The 18,458-nt window shown below is 40.8% G+C and overlaps 1 protein-coding gene across 3 annotated transcripts in view; it reads right to left on the bottom strand.

Annotated features, from left to right (window-relative positions):
• sytl5 (synaptotagmin-like 5) overlaps positions 1-18,458 on the bottom strand; it is a 45,426-nt gene that overhangs the window by 16,895 nt on the left and 10,073 nt on the right. For all 3 annotated transcript variants that reach the window (XM_086266905.1, XM_086266906.1, XM_086266903.1), the window contains exons 2-3: positions 1,830-2,158; positions 1,524-1,739 (exon numbers count right to left, since the gene is read on the bottom strand). In XM_086266905.1, the coding sequence (XP_086123031.1) occupies positions 1,524-1,739; positions 1,830-1,948 (335 nt within the window). In that variant the 5' untranslated portion in view covers positions 1,949-2,158. The remainder of the gene's footprint in view (positions 1-1,523; positions 1,740-1,829; positions 2,159-18,458) is intronic.

Here is an 18,458-nt window from a genome sequence, read left to right on the forward strand (position 1 = left end):
CTCAGTCTCATTAACTAACACTAAACACGAGTTGTAAATCATAGCTCGACACTTTTATGTCACGCTTTTTGCATTTTCAATCACCATTGAGAACAGATCCAGCACAAAGCATAAAAACTATTGAATACAGTGGTGGGCATTTACTTCTCTCTCTCCCTTTTACCCTCCTAACTTCTGAAATTAATCCGGCACCCGTAGGCAAAATCCATTTTTCCTTCCTCCTGGTTCGGATTGTGATCTTCTGCATGTAAACCTTTTCGCTACACGTGTGGGCGTGAGCTGAGAAAAGTTTTACTTCTTGCAGACATGATCTTCTGGCCTCAGCATAATTATTCAGACTAAGCAGGGGAAAACCTGCGTCTTTATTTCTCAGAAACATTTTTTTAAATGTGAATGTTTAGTTAGCTCGGAGCCACCACGCACAGGTAGTTGGAAGCTTGGAGCTTAAAGCTAAAGCAGATTAAAGCAGGTTTTAATGTCAGGATACAATCAAAAGTGGCATTAAAAAGCCTTTGGACAATTACGCCCACCAGGAGCACCCAAAGGTTCAAAGAAACGAGGTTTGAAGATATCCTAACACACTCGGTCACACTATTTATCTGACACCGAAGCTAATTCAGTTCAGCGTTAAAAATAACACCTTTATTCATGAGGGTTATAATGTTGAGTTATTGCTGAAACTGTTTTAGAGCGTAGCCTATTTAAAAGCACAGTTATTAAGCTGCTGTGACACTAATGAACTGCACAGGGAGGTGTTTCTGTTATTTAGCCCTCCATCACGGAAATCAGCAGGCGGGGAGAATTACTGGAAACCTTCGAGTGCTCATTAGACTACATTTGTTTCGAATACTAGTGCGTCGAGACGCTTTGTCACACAGAAACTGGGGATATTTGCATTAAATGCACCTTTCAAATGTTGTACGTACGGTACCAGTTTAAAAATCCCTGATTCAAACTATCACTACACAGGAGCCAAGGCTGGTGACGGCTCACGGTTGCTGGCTTTTTTCACTGTCCAGGTGTGCGACAGTCAGGGACAGTGGCTTGTCAGAGCAGAGATGGGAAGATTTATGGTTCCAAACAGAGCTCACAGCACCTGATCAATCACACTACAGTAAAACAACCAGCTGAAAAACGAGGCTTTACAGCTAAAAACAAACAAATAAACAAAAACCCTGCAAATTTTAGAGGCCAGAAAAACTCTAAATGTGGCAATAGTGCAGGGTAAGTTCAAGAGAAACTAAGGACAATCCTGATTAGAAAGAAAAGGTAAGTGTCAGAGAAAGATGTTGCATAATGTTGTATCTGTTTAGTCCTCACATGTTAGCTCATTTAACTTTTGAACATGATAGATCTACACAGACCAGCAGTGCTTTTTTCTCTTTTAAGCCCTGTAGATCACAGCAGTGAAACCCCAGGGCACCCTCACAGATGAATGGAGGCAGATGTGGTGCAATTAATCATCTTTAGTACAAAGAAAAGCTTGAACGCTGCTCTGGTCCCCCTTCAGATGTCACACTTACGTGAGCTTGTCACAGAAGGTACATCTCCACTCGCGTGTTCTGGGGTTCACAATACGGCAGCTGCTGCAGATTCGAGACTGGCACTCCTCGCAGAGATCGCCCCGGTCGAAGATCAGGCCCAGAGTCTTGAGGCAGCGAGTGCACTGTCGGGCTCCCAAATCATGTGGCCGGATGAAACCCTTTTGTTTGACCTCCAGCAGCTCATTCTTCAGCCTCCTGCGGGACAGAAACACAAGAATGTCACAGGACACTAAGAAAAGTAAACGTGATGACGGTGAGTTTAAATGGTGACGTGGAAGTCCTCACCGAATCCTCTTCTCCTCTCTTTTCCTCAGCTTCTCGTCTTTCTGCAGCACCTTCAGGATCATTTCTCGTTCATGTTCCAGCAGAAAGGAGAGGTTCAGATCCTTCCCAGATTGCTCCATTGATCCCACGGTCACCAGTTATCCAGTTATGTCAGCCAGGGGAATACGTTGCATGGAGGGCGTCAGCAAGAACTACATCATCCTGCGGTGTTCATCTTGTTCTTTTAGTGCTGGAAAGGTATGAATTCAAAGCTCCCAGGGTCTCTCCAGAACTTCTTCTTTTATTTGATTTTATTTTGGGGGGAGGGAAAGCTGGAACTCCCTGGAGACCTAGACAAGGTCAAGCAGACACAAAGAAAAGTCACTAACATACATCTGGCAATAATAACTTTATAAATCATCACGGCTTCGAGGTAAAAAATCCTGTTTGATCCTGGTTAATATACCTGTCTTCAGGCCAGTTTGAAAAGCATTAATTAAAATAAGACAATGATTTTCTGTATTACAAGTGGAAGCACAAGTAATTGGTAGACATTTGACGGCTCCACAGCAGCTTAACAACCTCCCAATTAGGAGCTGAGCCTGACATTCAGAGCGCTGCTGCTGAGCTTACATTAGCAAAGCTCTATCTTTCCGTGAAATTCCCGACAAGACTTGTACTAATTATCTGCACACCTGCAAACCAAACCACCTAGCTTCATGGCAACGGCTTTTATATAACCTGACACAGCCACAGAGATGGCAGTATTGCTCAGTCTGCTAAGAAATGCAGATATCTATAACGCAGATGGGAACAATCATACACACAGGATTATATACACTATAGTACATACAGGTGTTATAAGTGTTATTTTGTGAAATAAGCTTTCAAATCTTTGTTGTACTGTAAAGTCATTTCTCAGGATATCATTTAATCTAATCTTACAGAAACAAAAATAGACTCTGTGAGTAGTTTTCTGATAAGGTTGATTGGTTTGAGTCAACAGTGCCTTTGATAAATTTGTCTACTGAACACAAAGGAGCTCACATGGTGATGTTTCTGAGGTGCTGCTGCAGCCTTGCATGTCCACGAGAGCACCATGTATGATGTGATTATTCTTGGTGGAAATCTGAGTGCACAGAGGTGCTGAGATCAGGTGCTCCAACCTGTACTTGTGCTATTCTTGCAGCAGCACCCACCCTGCGGCTGTTTCACCAGAACAATAGCTGCCCTCCCTGCTGACAGAGCAGTGCAGGTCTCTCTGGATCAGGAGCATATCCAGACACTTTGTCAGCCACCATTTAGTCCCGATATGTGTCCTGCGCAACATACCTGGGACACGTTCATCAATTATCAATGCACTCACTCAGGACTGGAGAGAGATTTCTCAACAACAGATCTGGACCCTTGTGCAGTCCATGTGCAGATGGGTGACTTTCTTGTCCATACATAAATTGTAATGTTGGTACTGTTAAATATTTTAAACATAAACTTCCACATTTATGTTTTTTACTGACATGTTTCAACAGTTATTGAATATATTGCTTTAATTAGCACAACTTTATTTTAACCTCTAGCACCGTCACGAGGCAGCTTGCTTTTGTACCGGCAGTAATAAGCACTTTTTTGTATCACAGGTGAATCAAGACATAAGGGCTTCCATGAAAAGGTCGCAGCAGTCAGTGTGGGTCATCAGCCACAAAACCACCATTTGTTAAGGCATTAAGAAAAAAGAAGAAGAAACAAAACCATCCTAAAGGCTGGAAGCTAACTACCCAGTGATGGAGCACTGGGATTATCGTCTTCGTGAAATGTAAACCAAATTACTCTTCAAATGACACTAATTAAATGCAGCAGCACAGACAATATCAGCACCGAACATAAGGGAACATCACCAGAGGACACAACCAGCCACAGCACTAAAAACAGAGTCAGAATTGCTAAACTATAATCAGTTTTACAAAAGACTGAAATACCCAATACTGAAAGCCAAACATTAACCAAAACAATCTGTCTGCAAACCAACTCTGCAGTGTTATAAACTTGCTAAAAGGCAGGACCGATCATTTGCAGTGAACTGTATTTAAAATCAATACAGTTCACTGCATTCTTCTGCAGCGGCTAACGGTTATTCATCTCCGCAGCTCTTAAACCTACAATAAAAGTTCTAGCAGAGCCACTATATTAATAAATAAAAACACCTAAGGCACTCAAAAAGTACAACAACAACTTTAAAAATATAAATAAAAGAAGGTTGATGCTACAAAGCTACAGGAATATGAAACAATTTCAGTCTGTGTGATCAACCTGCCCTCTCCTCTCCTGCTGCCCGTGATTACCCTCTCACATGATTGGCCCTCTGTGCTACAATCCCATCAGTAAATATTACCATGGTAACATCCTACCAAAACCAGACCAAATCAAAAAGCTGAAATGACCAAACATCATCTCTTTCATGGTTTGCATTTGCACACGCTGATACTATTATTTCGTTTAAAACATTTGTGTTTGTTGGTGCAGCCTCAAAGAGCAGCAGGTTGGAGTTTAGCAGTGTCTTGCTCCAACACTTTTATATAATTTAGCTCTTTTATCTAGTCTCCCTCGTATGTTGTTTTGATCTGTGCTTTGAAGTTTTTGAATTTTTAATCAGAAAAACAACCGGGGAAAAAAAAGCTGAAGACTTACAGACAGACAGGAAGATGATGAGGAGGAGCTAGGAAACAAACCACTAACCCTACAACTAATAGCTGCACCATCTGAGCTAAAGCAGTCCTGATTATGATAAGAGGTCCACAAGGAAAAGTGTAAATGAGTGAAAATGCCAATCCTTCCTGTGCTAAGGAAACCCTGAGTGGCTTTGATTTCTTCTGATGTGTCTGAAAGTATCTGAACACACAGAGAATATTCTCCGTCTCGCTGCAGTGCCTGATCAAATAAACTGCTAAGAATATTGTGCACAATAAAAGCAACCACAAAGATGACATACTAATGTATATGGGGTGGAATGAGGACAAAATTCTGCCTGTGCTTGCGTGAATTAAGTCGGGAAACCAAATTTGACGGCTTGGAGAGATCCGCCCAGGCCCACACCAGTCTCCTTCAGTCCTTACTCATTACTGTCTCTTTCATTCTCGTCCTTTCTTCTCTTCCCTCTTCCTTTCACTTTACATGAATTAGCACTAATGAACCGGCAGACTTCATCACAGCTTCATTTGCAGCCAAAGGCACATCTTGACATCAGCAATTATGGCATTTTAAGCTGAACTCCAGCTGCATTGTAACCTGTGAAGAGATACTGCTTCACCTTTTAGACGTCAGCTGGGGATTTGATAAAGAGAATAATAAAAGATACCTTAGAATTTAAATGATTCAAGCAGTTGAATTCAGATTTGCCTTTTATCAGCTATTAACTTAATGTGTGATTTCACTTGGAACAAGAAAAACTGCTCATATATGGGCTGGCAAATATTTTAGGATGATATGAACCTGTCAGTGATACTGATAACAATATCAGTGCAGACATTAGAGCAGCAGTTTTATAGTGAATATGATGAAGAAAAATATGTTTAGGACAGCTTGACACATAGTGTCTATGCTACAACTCTGCTGTTTGGAGCAAATGCAGCTAAGCAGCTAGTGATGAAAAGTCAAAGTTGGCTCAGATATATCAAGAATGTATGGAAGCTTGTTTCTGTCACTGGGAAAATAAATAATTAAATAAAAATGGTAAATAGTAAAAAGCTTTACTATCCATAAGTCAAAATTTCAACTTACTAATGTAAAAATCGCAGTAAATAATTAGATATTGGGAGAATACTTTAAAATTCTGACGTATTTTGAGTTACTGATTTTACAATTTTGAGATAAACCCCCACTTTTTCATTTTTCAGTGGTGGAAACAAGCTTCCATATGAGATCTTTTACTTGCCAAAAATGGGTATCTGTCCCAGAAATCCTGGATTGGGTTGAGCCTCTGCAGCCATACTTCTAGCTTGTGCTTAAAGCCAAGGAAGAACAAGCATTAGCATGCTTATTGTTTAATTTGGGGATGTTAGCATGCTAATGTAGTACATCTGAAGATGGCAGGAATAACATAGGTCTTTCATTGTATCTGGTCCTAAAGCAGAGACGTGACCTTGTGATACGGCTCAATGAGACGAGAAAGGACGAATAACAGCTGCCGAGATATTCATCCTCAAGTTGAAGCTGAAGAAAACGCCTGAGAATCAAGAAGCGTTGTGAGTGAGATTCAGTGGGCTTCTTCTTAAAGCTCAGAACAACATCCAGACTAAATTCTCTTTTAAAACCTTCTGATCTGCAAAAGGTTATTCATGCTTTTTTACATCTAGAAATGTCTGATGTGAATGCACTGTATATTGGAGTCAGTCAGTCATTTCCTACATATACAATTAGTCCAATAACTGATTACCAAAAAGGACAATACAGCAGCCTTGCACTGGTTCCCTGGGTATGACAGAATCCAGTGTAAACTGGTACAGTTTGAATTTAAAGCCTTTAAATGTTTTTCACGTGCATGTGGTAGATAACCTCTAGCCATAAACTCCCTCAAGATCGTCGCTTCCCAATCACTCGACCATCCTGAGGTCTAAGCTTTTTAAGAACTTTTTTAAATGTACTTTTATTTTTAACTTTACACACTTTGATTTAAAATCTGCTGTATAATTACATGTTTCTACTTCCTTATCTATTCAATACATGTTGGATTATTTACTTATTATTATTTACATTTATATTTAAAATAATAAAAAAATATTCTTATACATGTACTAGTTTTATTTTGTATCATATTTGCTATATTCAGCATTTCAGCCTCAACAACTCACAAGAATTCATGATACACTTGGCATTACAGGGTTGACAAAATATATGTTAGCTTGTAGCTTCTGGTGGCATGAAAGTGGAAAATCTGGAAACTAGCAGAAGACGTTTTATCTCTGCATCAGCTAATTCACACTTCATGTGATCCTCTAACTGACTGATCTAATGAAAATTACAAGGATTTCTACTTCTGCATGGATAGAAGCAAGAACAGAAAATAAGATGCAGTTACAAGGGGATTATTACGGGCCATTAAAAAAAGAAAAAAAAAAAAACTCATAAAGGTCATAATCATCATTGTTGCCAAGGGATCTTGCTTGTTTTTAATCAACACAATAATTTTGCAAATACTGAAAATTTCTGTTATGATTGTGGTAGTGTTTGGGTTTAGTTTTGTGCATCAGATAAAAAAAATACGGAGCAGAACAACACAGCCTATGTCACATGACCCTTCTGACGTACAGTCCACTCACGAACAATAGTTGGTCAACAAGATAAATAAAGCAAAACTAATATTTATCTAAGCTCCTGTCATGTTATAGTCACAGGCACTGCACTGTGTGTCCGCTTGTGTGTGCTACTGTAGGGCTGGTATCCTGATGCAGCCCTCCCTGAGTACACACAACACACATTCCCGCTACCGCTCTGCCCTGAGTAAACACGAGTGAGGAGGCAGTGAAACTCTGGGATCCGAGTGGAAGAAACACACTGGCTGCTCAGCTCTGCGCTAATAAACGTTGCTTCGAGGAAAGTACGGTGACTCACTGTTTCGATCACTCGCTGCACAGCGGTGGTTTTCATATTTTGCACTGTTCACAATCCAAGCATGTAATGGATTGTTTGTCACCGACTCTGTGCTCTATCAAGGACATCTGGCCACAAAGCCACACTGCGGTCTTCCTTGTGTTTTGCAACTCTGTGGCATTTCACCAGCTGTCAGTCTGGTCTTTTCTGCAGGTGGTCGAGCTTACAAATAGCAGAATCAATCTGCCAATTAAAGGTCGCAGGTGGGCTCCACTTGGCAGAAGAGCAAAATAGATATGAGTGAGAAATGAACATGCAACAAACATGAACTGAGCATTCAGCGGCCGGATGGAATAATTCAAAGTCCAAGGCCACAGGACGCTGGTAGAAAAGCGTCGGTATTTTAATTTCAGCTCTTTTCTCTCAGAAAGGAAACCTTCCAAGGGGAAAAACAGGATGAGTCAGACACAGTATGTCTGTCAGCCTCTGAACGATGGGCTTGTTGATATTGTTGATGTGTTATATTTTCCTTACTGTCACAGATTCCCCTCTAAAGACCAAAACCAACACTGAGTGATCCTCGGTACCCGTGCTACGCTTTTATCCAGAGTCCTTTAATACATTCATATGTAACAGAGCCTAAAGACAATTAAAAACACATCAATGAGCTGCATTGCTGCACTGTTTCTTCACTGTGAGGAGTACAGGCACTGTAGCTCAACTTGATTCAGCGTCACATCCTGCTGCTGTGTGGCTTTTAAATAAATGATTCTAAATGCCTCTGAACTTTCTTTTCCTCCCCCCCCACACTGAGATCCAGTCATCTTGGGTCCGGAGAGAAGACGGGGATGAAATATGAAATATCAGTCACCATCTCCCTCGTGTCTTTCATGTTTTGTTTGTAATGGTTGCTGTACCCTCTGCTCACATTGTTTTGCTGCTCTGATTAAAATAAACATCTGTTCTCCCCAGTTGTTTAGCACTTTAAGATTTGCAGAAAAAATAAATAAAAACTGAACTAAATTCAAGTAGTCTCGAGCTCCAATATGCTGCTGAATGAAACTCTATACACACACCGTGACTGGTTTAACTGGAAGACTTCATGACTATTATTTTGTTATTTGAGCATTACTGCATGTTGCAAACAACACAATATTTCACCGGGTACACCCACATCAGTGCTTACTCATAAAGCAGTTAGTGAGGGAGGCATTCAACTCTGCACACTCAGGAAATGATGGGAAAAAATACATATGCGATTATTTAATACTGACTGCTAATGTGGTTGAAATCGTTATTGCAGTTTATAAACAACAGAATAAATCTATACGCAAAATCATCAAATTATAATCAAACTGATGTGGCAGAAATAAGCCAAACATTAGTCATATCCAATAATCTTGCAGTCAGGTTAGAGATGCTCATTATTTTCTACATTTAATTACAGTAATGATCTTCTTTAACAAACACTTTTTACTTCACTCATAAAAAAACAAAACAAAACGGAAACACCTGAGAAAAAAAAAGCCAGTCTGGAAAGGGTTACAAGCCATTTCTAAGGCTTTGGGACTAAACTGAACCACAATGACAGCCATTTTCCACAAATGGAGAAAATTTGGAAAAGTGGTAATGCTTCACAGGAGCTGCCGGCCTAAAGAAATTACTTTAAGAGCACATGGACGACTCATCCAGGAAGTCAAAAAAACGAACCCAGAAAAACATTAAAAAACCACTTACATGTTTCAGTTAAGGTCAGAGTTCATGATTCAACAATAAGAAAGAGACTGGGCAAAAATGGCCCAGTCTCCCATGAGTTCAAGAAGAAAACCGCCGTTGGTTTGCTGGCTAATCTAATTAGCCAATAACATGAAGGCAGCTCAATGAATTTGGGCCTGTAGGCATGATCAAGACAACCTGCTGAAGTTAAAACTGAGCATCAGAATAAAGAAAAAGAACCTTTGACCATGATGTGGTTGTTAGTGCCAGACAGGCTGGTCTGAGCACCACATGTTGAAACTTGAAACAGATGGGCTACAATAACAGAAGACCACACCAGGCGCTGCTCCTGTCACCTAAGAACAGGAATCTGAGGCCGCAACTCACACAGGCTCACTAGCATTGGAAAACTGGTCTGATAACTCTTGATTCCTGCTGTGACATTCAAATGGTAGGATCAGAATTTGATCTGCCAGTCATAAAAGGAAATAGGAAGCCACAGTTGGGGGATGCTAGGACTATATGGAACAGATAGGAAAGAGAGGAAAACTCTGTTACCTTTGTCCCTGAATGTAATAAAGGCTCATAACTGTCACAACTTAGAAGTAGGTTTGCAGGAGACCCTCCTCATCCTTAGCTGTAAGAGTAAGACAACAAGAAGCCAACAGCTCAGTGGAGATTCCCCAAGGGATACCCGAGTGGGGATCTTAGTTTGCTGTGACTTGGGTTGGGAGGAGATGACTTTATGACCAGCAGGAAGTCACATATACAGACACACACTGTTAAAACACACACACCCACACACACATTCACACACACACAACACACAGAGGTACGCGCACACGCAGGCACTCACTTGCTCGCACATACATACACAAACACAGTGTTTTAGGTTTACAACACACCGTGTGGGTTTTACGATGGGGGGTGTGGGGGGGTCGCTTGTATAAAACTCGTTGTACCAGACAAAGAAGTTGAGATCTGCAGAGGAATTCTCTCCACTTCTGGAAGGTGCATGAGTGACTGAAGATAAAGGTTTTGTGAAATAACTACTAAGTTCCGGTGTCGTCTCTGGAGAACTGAGGAATAAAAAGAACTGGGGTGAAACTGAAAACGCAACAATAGCCATGTCTCAAACCTCAAATCACCTCAAACTGGTTTCTTGAGCATGACGATGAAATCCAAAATCCCTGAGGAATGTTTCGTGCAACCTGTTGCATCTGTGCTATGACGAACTCTGCAGTTCTGAAAGCAAAAAAGGGGATTCAACCTGGTATTAGAAAGGTGTACCTAATATAATGTCAGGTGGGTGTACATAAAAGCAATCACTGCCACAAATTGAGCCAAATGCTAGCTTTCCAATTTTCTTTACATGGTCATGTGCTACAGACAGTTAACCTTACAACTAGGGTTCAGTGCATCCCAAAGACCAGGAGCAGCCCTCTGTAATATTTTATGTGTGCCCCCCCACCCTGGAGTCTGACAAGGAAAGAAGGCACTGATGTACAGTTCATTCATCTCTGTTACTTGTGAAATAATGATGCAGCAGCTCAGAATGACTCCAAGGGAGCATTTTGCTTCAGCTTAACTGTTATGTTCCATCCATCATAGCCGATTAAACTCCCCAACATTAACAAACACAGCTGGCGTTGTCACTAAGGATTTAAAAAAAACAATAAACCAGTGGATTTTCTTTAAAACAGCAAACAAATAAAATACGGAAATAACAAAATAAAACACTGCCGTCCTTTCATCAGACAGCACATAGAGTCTGACTTCTATGGAGAGAAGGTGTGAAACGAAAACAGTAGCGCAGCAGAGTCCTTAATGTCAGCACCACAGAAATAGCATTAGCTACTGTTCACTGCAGTATATTTTTAATTATAGCTCTCAATGCCAGATATGCGTTAGATGATATAAGGTTTTGCTGCAATTCGATAAATCATATTGGATTATAAACCTTGAAAGCCTTGCACAAAGCATTTCTGTGAGAGAGTTCTAGCGGGATGAGTGAGGTTGTGAGAACATTATATAGTGTGTTTATGTAGAAAATGTGGGTCACGCTGACTTCTTCAAACTGAAAATTCACCGGCTTCGACAGCGTTAGACATGTTATTGCAGCAAGAAGCAGCTTAGATCTTTGACTCGAGAGATCAGTTTTTCCTTAAAGAGTTATCCCTTCACCTTTAATCAGCAGATTCTTCATCTCCTGGGAGGCACAGGTTTTTCTAGATAACGTCCCCAGGCACAGCAATATATATCGCCCAAAGAAGTGTTTACAAGAACTGAGAGTCTGTATCACCTAATAAAGTTTAAAGATTTCCAGCTCTATGTATCAGAGAGCTTCATTTATAACAGTCAGTCAGTCGGGGAAGTTCTCCCCAGGATAAAAACTGGCAGATTGTACTGTGGCTCAACTCTTTTGTTTTAATGTATAGCTTCTGAATCCTCCTGCGGCGATTCACAGGATGCTGAATCATTAATGCAGTCGGACTCGGTAGTAATGATGAATAACAGAGATCATCCCTGATGACCATTAAACAGCGGGTCGCTTGACACAGCCGCAGACCACCTTCTGCCGGATTCAGACAAACAACACGGGGTCTTTATGTGGAGCAAACACAAACACACAAGGGCAGACTTCCTCTAAGTGTAGGAAGCATCAATTATTCACCATCCAAGGTCAATAATAACACACTTCACAGCTGCTTACGCCTTGCCACTGCAAACACCAGAGAATATGACAGAGCAAATTCCTGTTTTCTTTGGATAGCAAGTGCCTCTTTCACCCAGGTACAGTACACCTGTTTACGCACACATTTTTAATCACCACCCCTCGCTTGCGCGTTTGTCATGTTCGTGTTATATTGACAGTACTGCAAAAACACATTTCTGACTCATAAACGCTGCTTATGTTACCATGCAGACTGCACCAATACAGCAGACCTGCTTGAAAGAGCAAACAAATACAGAATGTAATTACACCCCATTTAACCGACAGATTATTGATAGATTCTCAATTTATTGCCATCATTCAAACGCTTTTGTTTTCAGAGTGGAAATCTTTACAGTCGGCACGCGTCTGTTGAGCATATTTAGATAATCAAAGATCCTTTTGATAAAGTGCTAACAGATGAGCACGATAAACAACTTACGCTTAAAATTAAACTTCAACGTCATCTTGGTAATTAGTCACATTTATCACAACTTCACATCCATTAAATCACAGCACTGTACAAAAGTCTTGAGTGATTATGAAAAAGGTCACGTAGGGTCAGATCAAATTAAAAGGATTCTCAGACGCCTTTAGAAGAAAAGGTTGGGAATGAATATGATCCTAGCAGGGGATTTGAAAAGATCTCCTAATAACATGAAATAAAATATTTTACTGCAATATGCTCATCTAATTTTGAACAGCTGCCAACCAATAGGAACAGGCCATTTGGTGCAAAAATGATGTTACTAAAAACAAACCCCTCAAGGTGTGTTTTATCTTGTAAGGTAAAGACGCAACAATAGTCATCACGTGTAAAATCAGATCCTATATGGGAGGTGTGCCAGACAAAAAGCATCTGGTATTAGAGCAAACATCAGTGCATAAAAGACTATTGGCCAATGACCATGAAGACAAAGAGCAGCTCTATTGGAGTAATGTGCTATGGACACAGAGTTGTTTTTGCACAGTTAGTGCAGACGTGTTTCGTGCAAACCAAAGAAAGCTTTTCAGGAGAGCCTCAAACCAGCCTTGAAGCACGGTGATCAGAATGCGGTTTGGGGCTACTTCACTGCCTCGGGCCTGCTTCCAGTCATCGATTTAACAATAAATACTGCATCATATAAAGAGAGTGCTTGAAGATAATGTCCAAAACGTGTTGCTCAACCAGAGCTGGAGCATTTTAACAGGAAAGCAATTCTCGGCACTGCCACACACATCCATCTAAGTACAACTACAAATTGAAGGTATGACTCAAATGGGCTTGCTGTGGTTCCATTTAAAATGCTCAGATACTTTTATTTATTTAAAAAAAATAAAATAAAATTGATGCCACGATGTTGACTTGTGTCTTGCTGGATAAATCTTTACAGTGTCAGCAGGACAAAAACTATCAAACTGATTTTGTGCTAAGAAAGAAACCTGTAGGTTTTTGGATAATTCCTTAATACTTTACAAAGGCTCTTCTAGTTTTAGTAGCCTGATCCGACCGACTCTGTGCCTCAGCTCTTGTGTTTCTTTAATCTTGCGTGTGCTTTGGATTCTGCCTCAGCCTGCTTCCTGTACACCGTTTGCTTCTGATCTTTTGCACCTGTGAGTCAAACATTTTTTTTTAACCCACATACTTTTACAACCGATCTCACAATGATGACAAATCTACACTCAGACATAAAATTCAATTACTTCTCTAAGCGTCAGAATGAGATGAAGCACAAACCTCTTGAGATAGACGACTGCACATAAAAGCCAGGCTCAGGACAACATAATTTACCAGCGGAGAGTCTTCAGACTGAGAAGCTCTTTATAAAGCAGTTAGCGCACAGACTCTTACTTTATTGCTTTCTGCTGTGCAGATACAGACAACAATCCATAAGCATGTTCAGAATGGTTTCCAGCTCAACCATCTTATCTGAGGGCGGAAATAAGATTTATCCTGCTATCTCAGCCGTGCATCTCCCCACCATGTAATCTACTTCCTGCTATCGGATGTGAACCAGTGTTCACAGTGGGGTGAAATCAATAGGCAGGCTGCGTCTTCACCGGAAAGCTCGAGATGAGATGTGGCACGCTGGAGCAGAGTGGAGAGGTTTCTGGGAAGAGATGTGAGGTGGATTTGGGTGAGGACAAAAATCACACCAGCAACAATACATGACGTGTTTGTCCGACTGGAAAGCATTCGTAGATTTCTCTTTTTTAGTCTCTTGCTTAGACTCTAACACACACACACCTCAGGGTGGATAATATATCTGCAGTGCACTAATGACCCTTTCTCTCAGCCTGGAGGTCTGTCAGACACACTGTTCGTGTCACTGCCAATCAGCGAAAACCTGCTGTCAGCGTGAATTTCCTTCACTCCTCGCTCATCAATTCATTCCCTGAACTCCCTGCATATCAATAACTCTCCCGAAACACGGCTCACCACGGTTTGTCAACTGGAATCCAATTTAAAACCTTAATTACTTGGTTGGCTTAAAGGTAATGAAGCAGCATTAGGTGCCGATATGAATAACCCACCTCCATCAAGCCTGACACTTTGCATAACAGTGACTAACACTCTGTCGTCGCCTGATTTGGCCTTTTGTCTGCGAAGAAGGTGATGCCAACATGCAGCAGAAAGACATATATAGGAGAACGGCAGCCAAACTTTGCGATATCTTTCCTCGATTGGCTGTCTACGAGTCATCTTTCCTGGACGGAAGATTAGAGTGGGGTGACTTTGTTCACGTATCTGAAGGCAAAAGTGCTTTAAAGGTGCTTCAAACCACCACAGTCAAAGCTGCAATCACAGAGAGGTGACACATGATGATCGTTTAAAAAAAAGGAATAAAAAACAAACAAACATTACACTAGTCTACAACCACAAAGTGTGGCAGAAGTAGCTCTGTGGAACCACGAGGGAGTTTTAGTGTCTCATCTCCAAACAGCCAGTCAACCGCTGTGTGATCATAATTGTTCGAGTCTGGCTGTTTCAGAAGACTGTTGGATGCAAGCTGCCAGTTTGCTTCAAATGAGGTGCTTTTCACATTTGCTTTCATCTCCAGCCTCTTTCCATCCCCAAATACTATAAGCACCTTCCCAAAAACAGAACTGGGGGGAGTAACTTTAAAGGATTCCTGCAACATCCCTAAAAGTTGTGACCACCTGTGTCTGAGAGAAAAAAAAACGGGTTTTGTTTGAACTTCTTGTTGGCTGCTGAGTGCAGTCTAACAAACGTCTTCAAAGAAAGGATGACTGCTAGCTGAGCTATCCGATCACTGCGTCTCGCCCTGTGTGAGAGCATTCAAAGCTGCCTGCTGAGGAAAAGCTTTAGAAAAACTCATTTGTTCAAGCTTCATTATTCCAAGATAGCTCCCCCGCCCACGGATAACCCCACCGTCACACCAGGCGAAATACTTAATTTGTTTGTTTTGTTGTTACATGTTTGCAGCAGTCTGTTTCCACTAATGTTGGCTTTGCAGACGTTTTTCCAGCGCTTTTCCAGTGATAAATGTTGGAGGGAAAAAAATCACTGCCCTTGACACTGTATCTCAGTAAGCTGTTAAAGGCCTTGGCAGCTTGTTACCATGCAGTGTGAGCAATATGTCAAGAACCTGCCAATAAGATAGTAGTTAATTAATCCACACTTAGTGTCCCAGTAAGAACATCTGTAAATGGTAAATGGACTGGTGCTTATATAGCAGTTTTCTACTCAATTTGAGCACACAGAGAGTCTTTTACTAGATGCCTCATTCATCTACATTCATACAAGCACTTTCTTCTTAGCTTTAAGCTAATATTCACACACTCGTACATCCGACATATGCAACAGGAGTGACTTAGGGTTCAGTATCTCGCCTCAGGGTTTTCTAACATTGTCACTGGTGGAGGAGCCAAGGATCAAGCATTGACCTTCCAATTAGTACACAACCTGCTCTACCCTCCTGAGCTATAGACACTCAGGAGGTTTTTGCTCAGGATATTTTGTTTGTAATAGCAGTTGGATAAATCTCTCTTATACTCACGTCCCAAAATTTGTAACATTTTTCCTATAAATGGGGAACAACCCCTCTCCCCTCCACGTTTGCACAGTTTGGAACAATTATAAACGCTTGTTGATTAAGACCTCATCAAAAATGTATTGTAAAAAGTAGTTCACTTCAAAGAACCTGATACCTGCAACCTTCCAAATATTATTTTGGATTTGTGGGAGAGGAGGATGTTTAAAGCGGGTACAAACACTCAATAGCCAGTTTGTTAGGTGCACATGTTCACCTGCTTCACAAATATCTAATCAACCAATCACATGGCAGTAACTCAATGTATGTATCATTGTATGGTAAAAGTAACCCCCTGAAGTTCAAACTGAGCATAAGAATGGGGAAGAAAGTTGATTTAATTGACTTTATTGGTGACAGATGAGCTGATCTGATTATTTCATAAACTGCTGATCTGTTGGGATTTTCCACACAAGCGTCTCTGAAGTTTACAGTGAATGGTTTGAAAAACAGAAAATATCTAGTGAGCTGTAGTTCTCGAGGAGAAAATGCCTTGTTGATGCCAAGGATAAGAGGAGATTTGCCAGATGACTTCAAGCTGACAGTAACTCGAATAACCACGCATTACAACGTAGATGAAGAAGATCATTTCTGAACCTTGAGGTAGATTGTAGTGTTAAGTGCTGGTAGAGTGAGAAGGGGCAGATAGGGTAAGAAGTTTTCAAAAACAACAACAACAAAAAAAAAAAAGCATAGCTCAATCCTGCCTTGTATCGATGGTTCAAGCTGGTGGTGATGTAATGGTGTGTGCGATTGTTTCTTTTATGACCACAGCGTACCCATTTTCTGATGACTGCTTCCAGCAGGATAACGCACCATGTCACAAAGCTCAGATCATCTAAAATTGGTTTCTTGGACATAAAAATGAGTTCATTTTACTCAAATAGCCTCCATTTAGTAGCAGATCTCAATTCAGTAAAGCATCTTTGACCTGACATCAAGTAATGGATGTGCAGCAGACAAATCTGCAGCCAGTGTGTGATGCTATGATGTCACTATAGACCAAAGTCTCTGAGAAGTGTTTCCAGGACCGTGTTGAATCTGTATCACAAAGATTTAGGACAGCTCTGAAGGCAAAATGGGGTCTGACTGAGTACTAGCAAGGTATAGCTAATAAAGTTGTCTAGTGTTTATAGAGTTTATATGAGATTTTCCATCTTCTGCCACTTTATACTAGGGCTGGAGATGAACGGTTACCTGCTCTAATGTTTACTCTCTGACCAATTTCTCTTTGATCCGACTGCTGTCAGAGTTACTTGGGTAAGAAGAGCTAACCCAACATCAATTGTCTTTCAGGACTCAGCCATTATCTTTGGCAGCAGGAGGAACAAACTACTGCTGAGAAACCAGAGTTCACTCAAACTTAAAGTGACTGTTAGCTTAGTGAATGTTTACTCTGAGTCAGCTCCAAACTCAATGACACTTAAGAAGGAAATTGACATTGTGGCAGCATTTTGTTCAAACAGACAAACGAGAAGTCCATTTTGTGGTTCAAATACCAGCAGGACAAGTCATATTACATTTTTTTTTAAAGAAGTGGTAAGCTTACTTTTTGTTATGATGTTTTTCCATCCTTCATTTAACAGCTTAAGCTTTGAGTGAGAGCATGTCAGAAATGTGTATAGTTTATATATTACATTATGTTAGTAGACACCAGCTAAATTGCTAAAACGCTACCTAGAATGCATAAAATATACAGATAATAAAAGAAAAACTTGAGTTTGAAATTTAGATTTTTGATATTTCAGATTTTTTTGTGAATAATATTTGGAAAAAAAATTCCTTTCTTGAGTTACTGAAAAGAAAAAAAGAGATTTCCTCCATGGCTGTCTTTCACAGTTAAGATACAAGCCACCGATGTTTAACACATTTGCTACCAAGCCTTGACCAACATTTAAAGTGCTGCCCTTACAGCCATGAAGCACACATGTCACAGCCGCTGTAACATTACACTCGCAGCAGAGCCGTCCTCTGTAATGACCTATCAAGCCTGCAGGCCTCCACAGTTCCCTGCCAGGCTCAATGGAGCAGAAAATAGGAAAAACAAACCAGCATAGACAGTTCCTCTAAAAAAAAAAAAAAAAAAAGTCTTATCCCACCCCCTCTCTCAACCCCCGTTAGCTGTGCTCTCTTAATCTCCCTGCACTCCTTCCATTTTTTTCTTCTTTTCACCTTCACTGAACTCTCGGGCATCACTCTTATCTGAAGGCTGCTTGTCCTTGTGCTGAAAGGTTGCTTGTGTCATTTCACCTGCTAATTAAGAGGAAAAGGGCAGCGTGAGCTCAGGAAAAGGCTGTTTATCCTCCAAAACAAACCAGCAGAGAAACTGCAGAAGAGACAGAGCCAGAAAATTGGTCGTGATTATTGTGCTGTGCTGTTAGGTGTTGCTGGTAAAATAAAAGACTTCCAGGAAGAGAAAAGCCCATCTGGACTTCAAAGGGAAAGATACGTACACCAGGTTTTTACCTTTAATGCACACCAAGTGTTCTGACCCCAAAAGCCTTGTTTGGAGTACAGAATGCCTTAAAACACAGCGGTTTGTGAGAGAAATACAAATCAAACTAAAACAAAGGACCTTTCTTCTCCTCATCTCCTCAGCATTGT

The sequence above is a fragment of the Aulonocara sp. 'chitande type north' Nkhata Bay genome, linkage group LG16 (assembly GCF_057382095.1).
Source record: "Aulonocara sp. 'chitande type north' Nkhata Bay isolate Kocher_YH1m ecotype deep benthic linkage group LG16, A_spYH_male_GT1.1, whole genome shotgun sequence".
Lineage (NCBI taxonomy): Eukaryota > Metazoa > Chordata > Actinopteri > Cichliformes > Cichlidae > Aulonocara > Aulonocara sp. 'chitande type north' Nkhata Bay.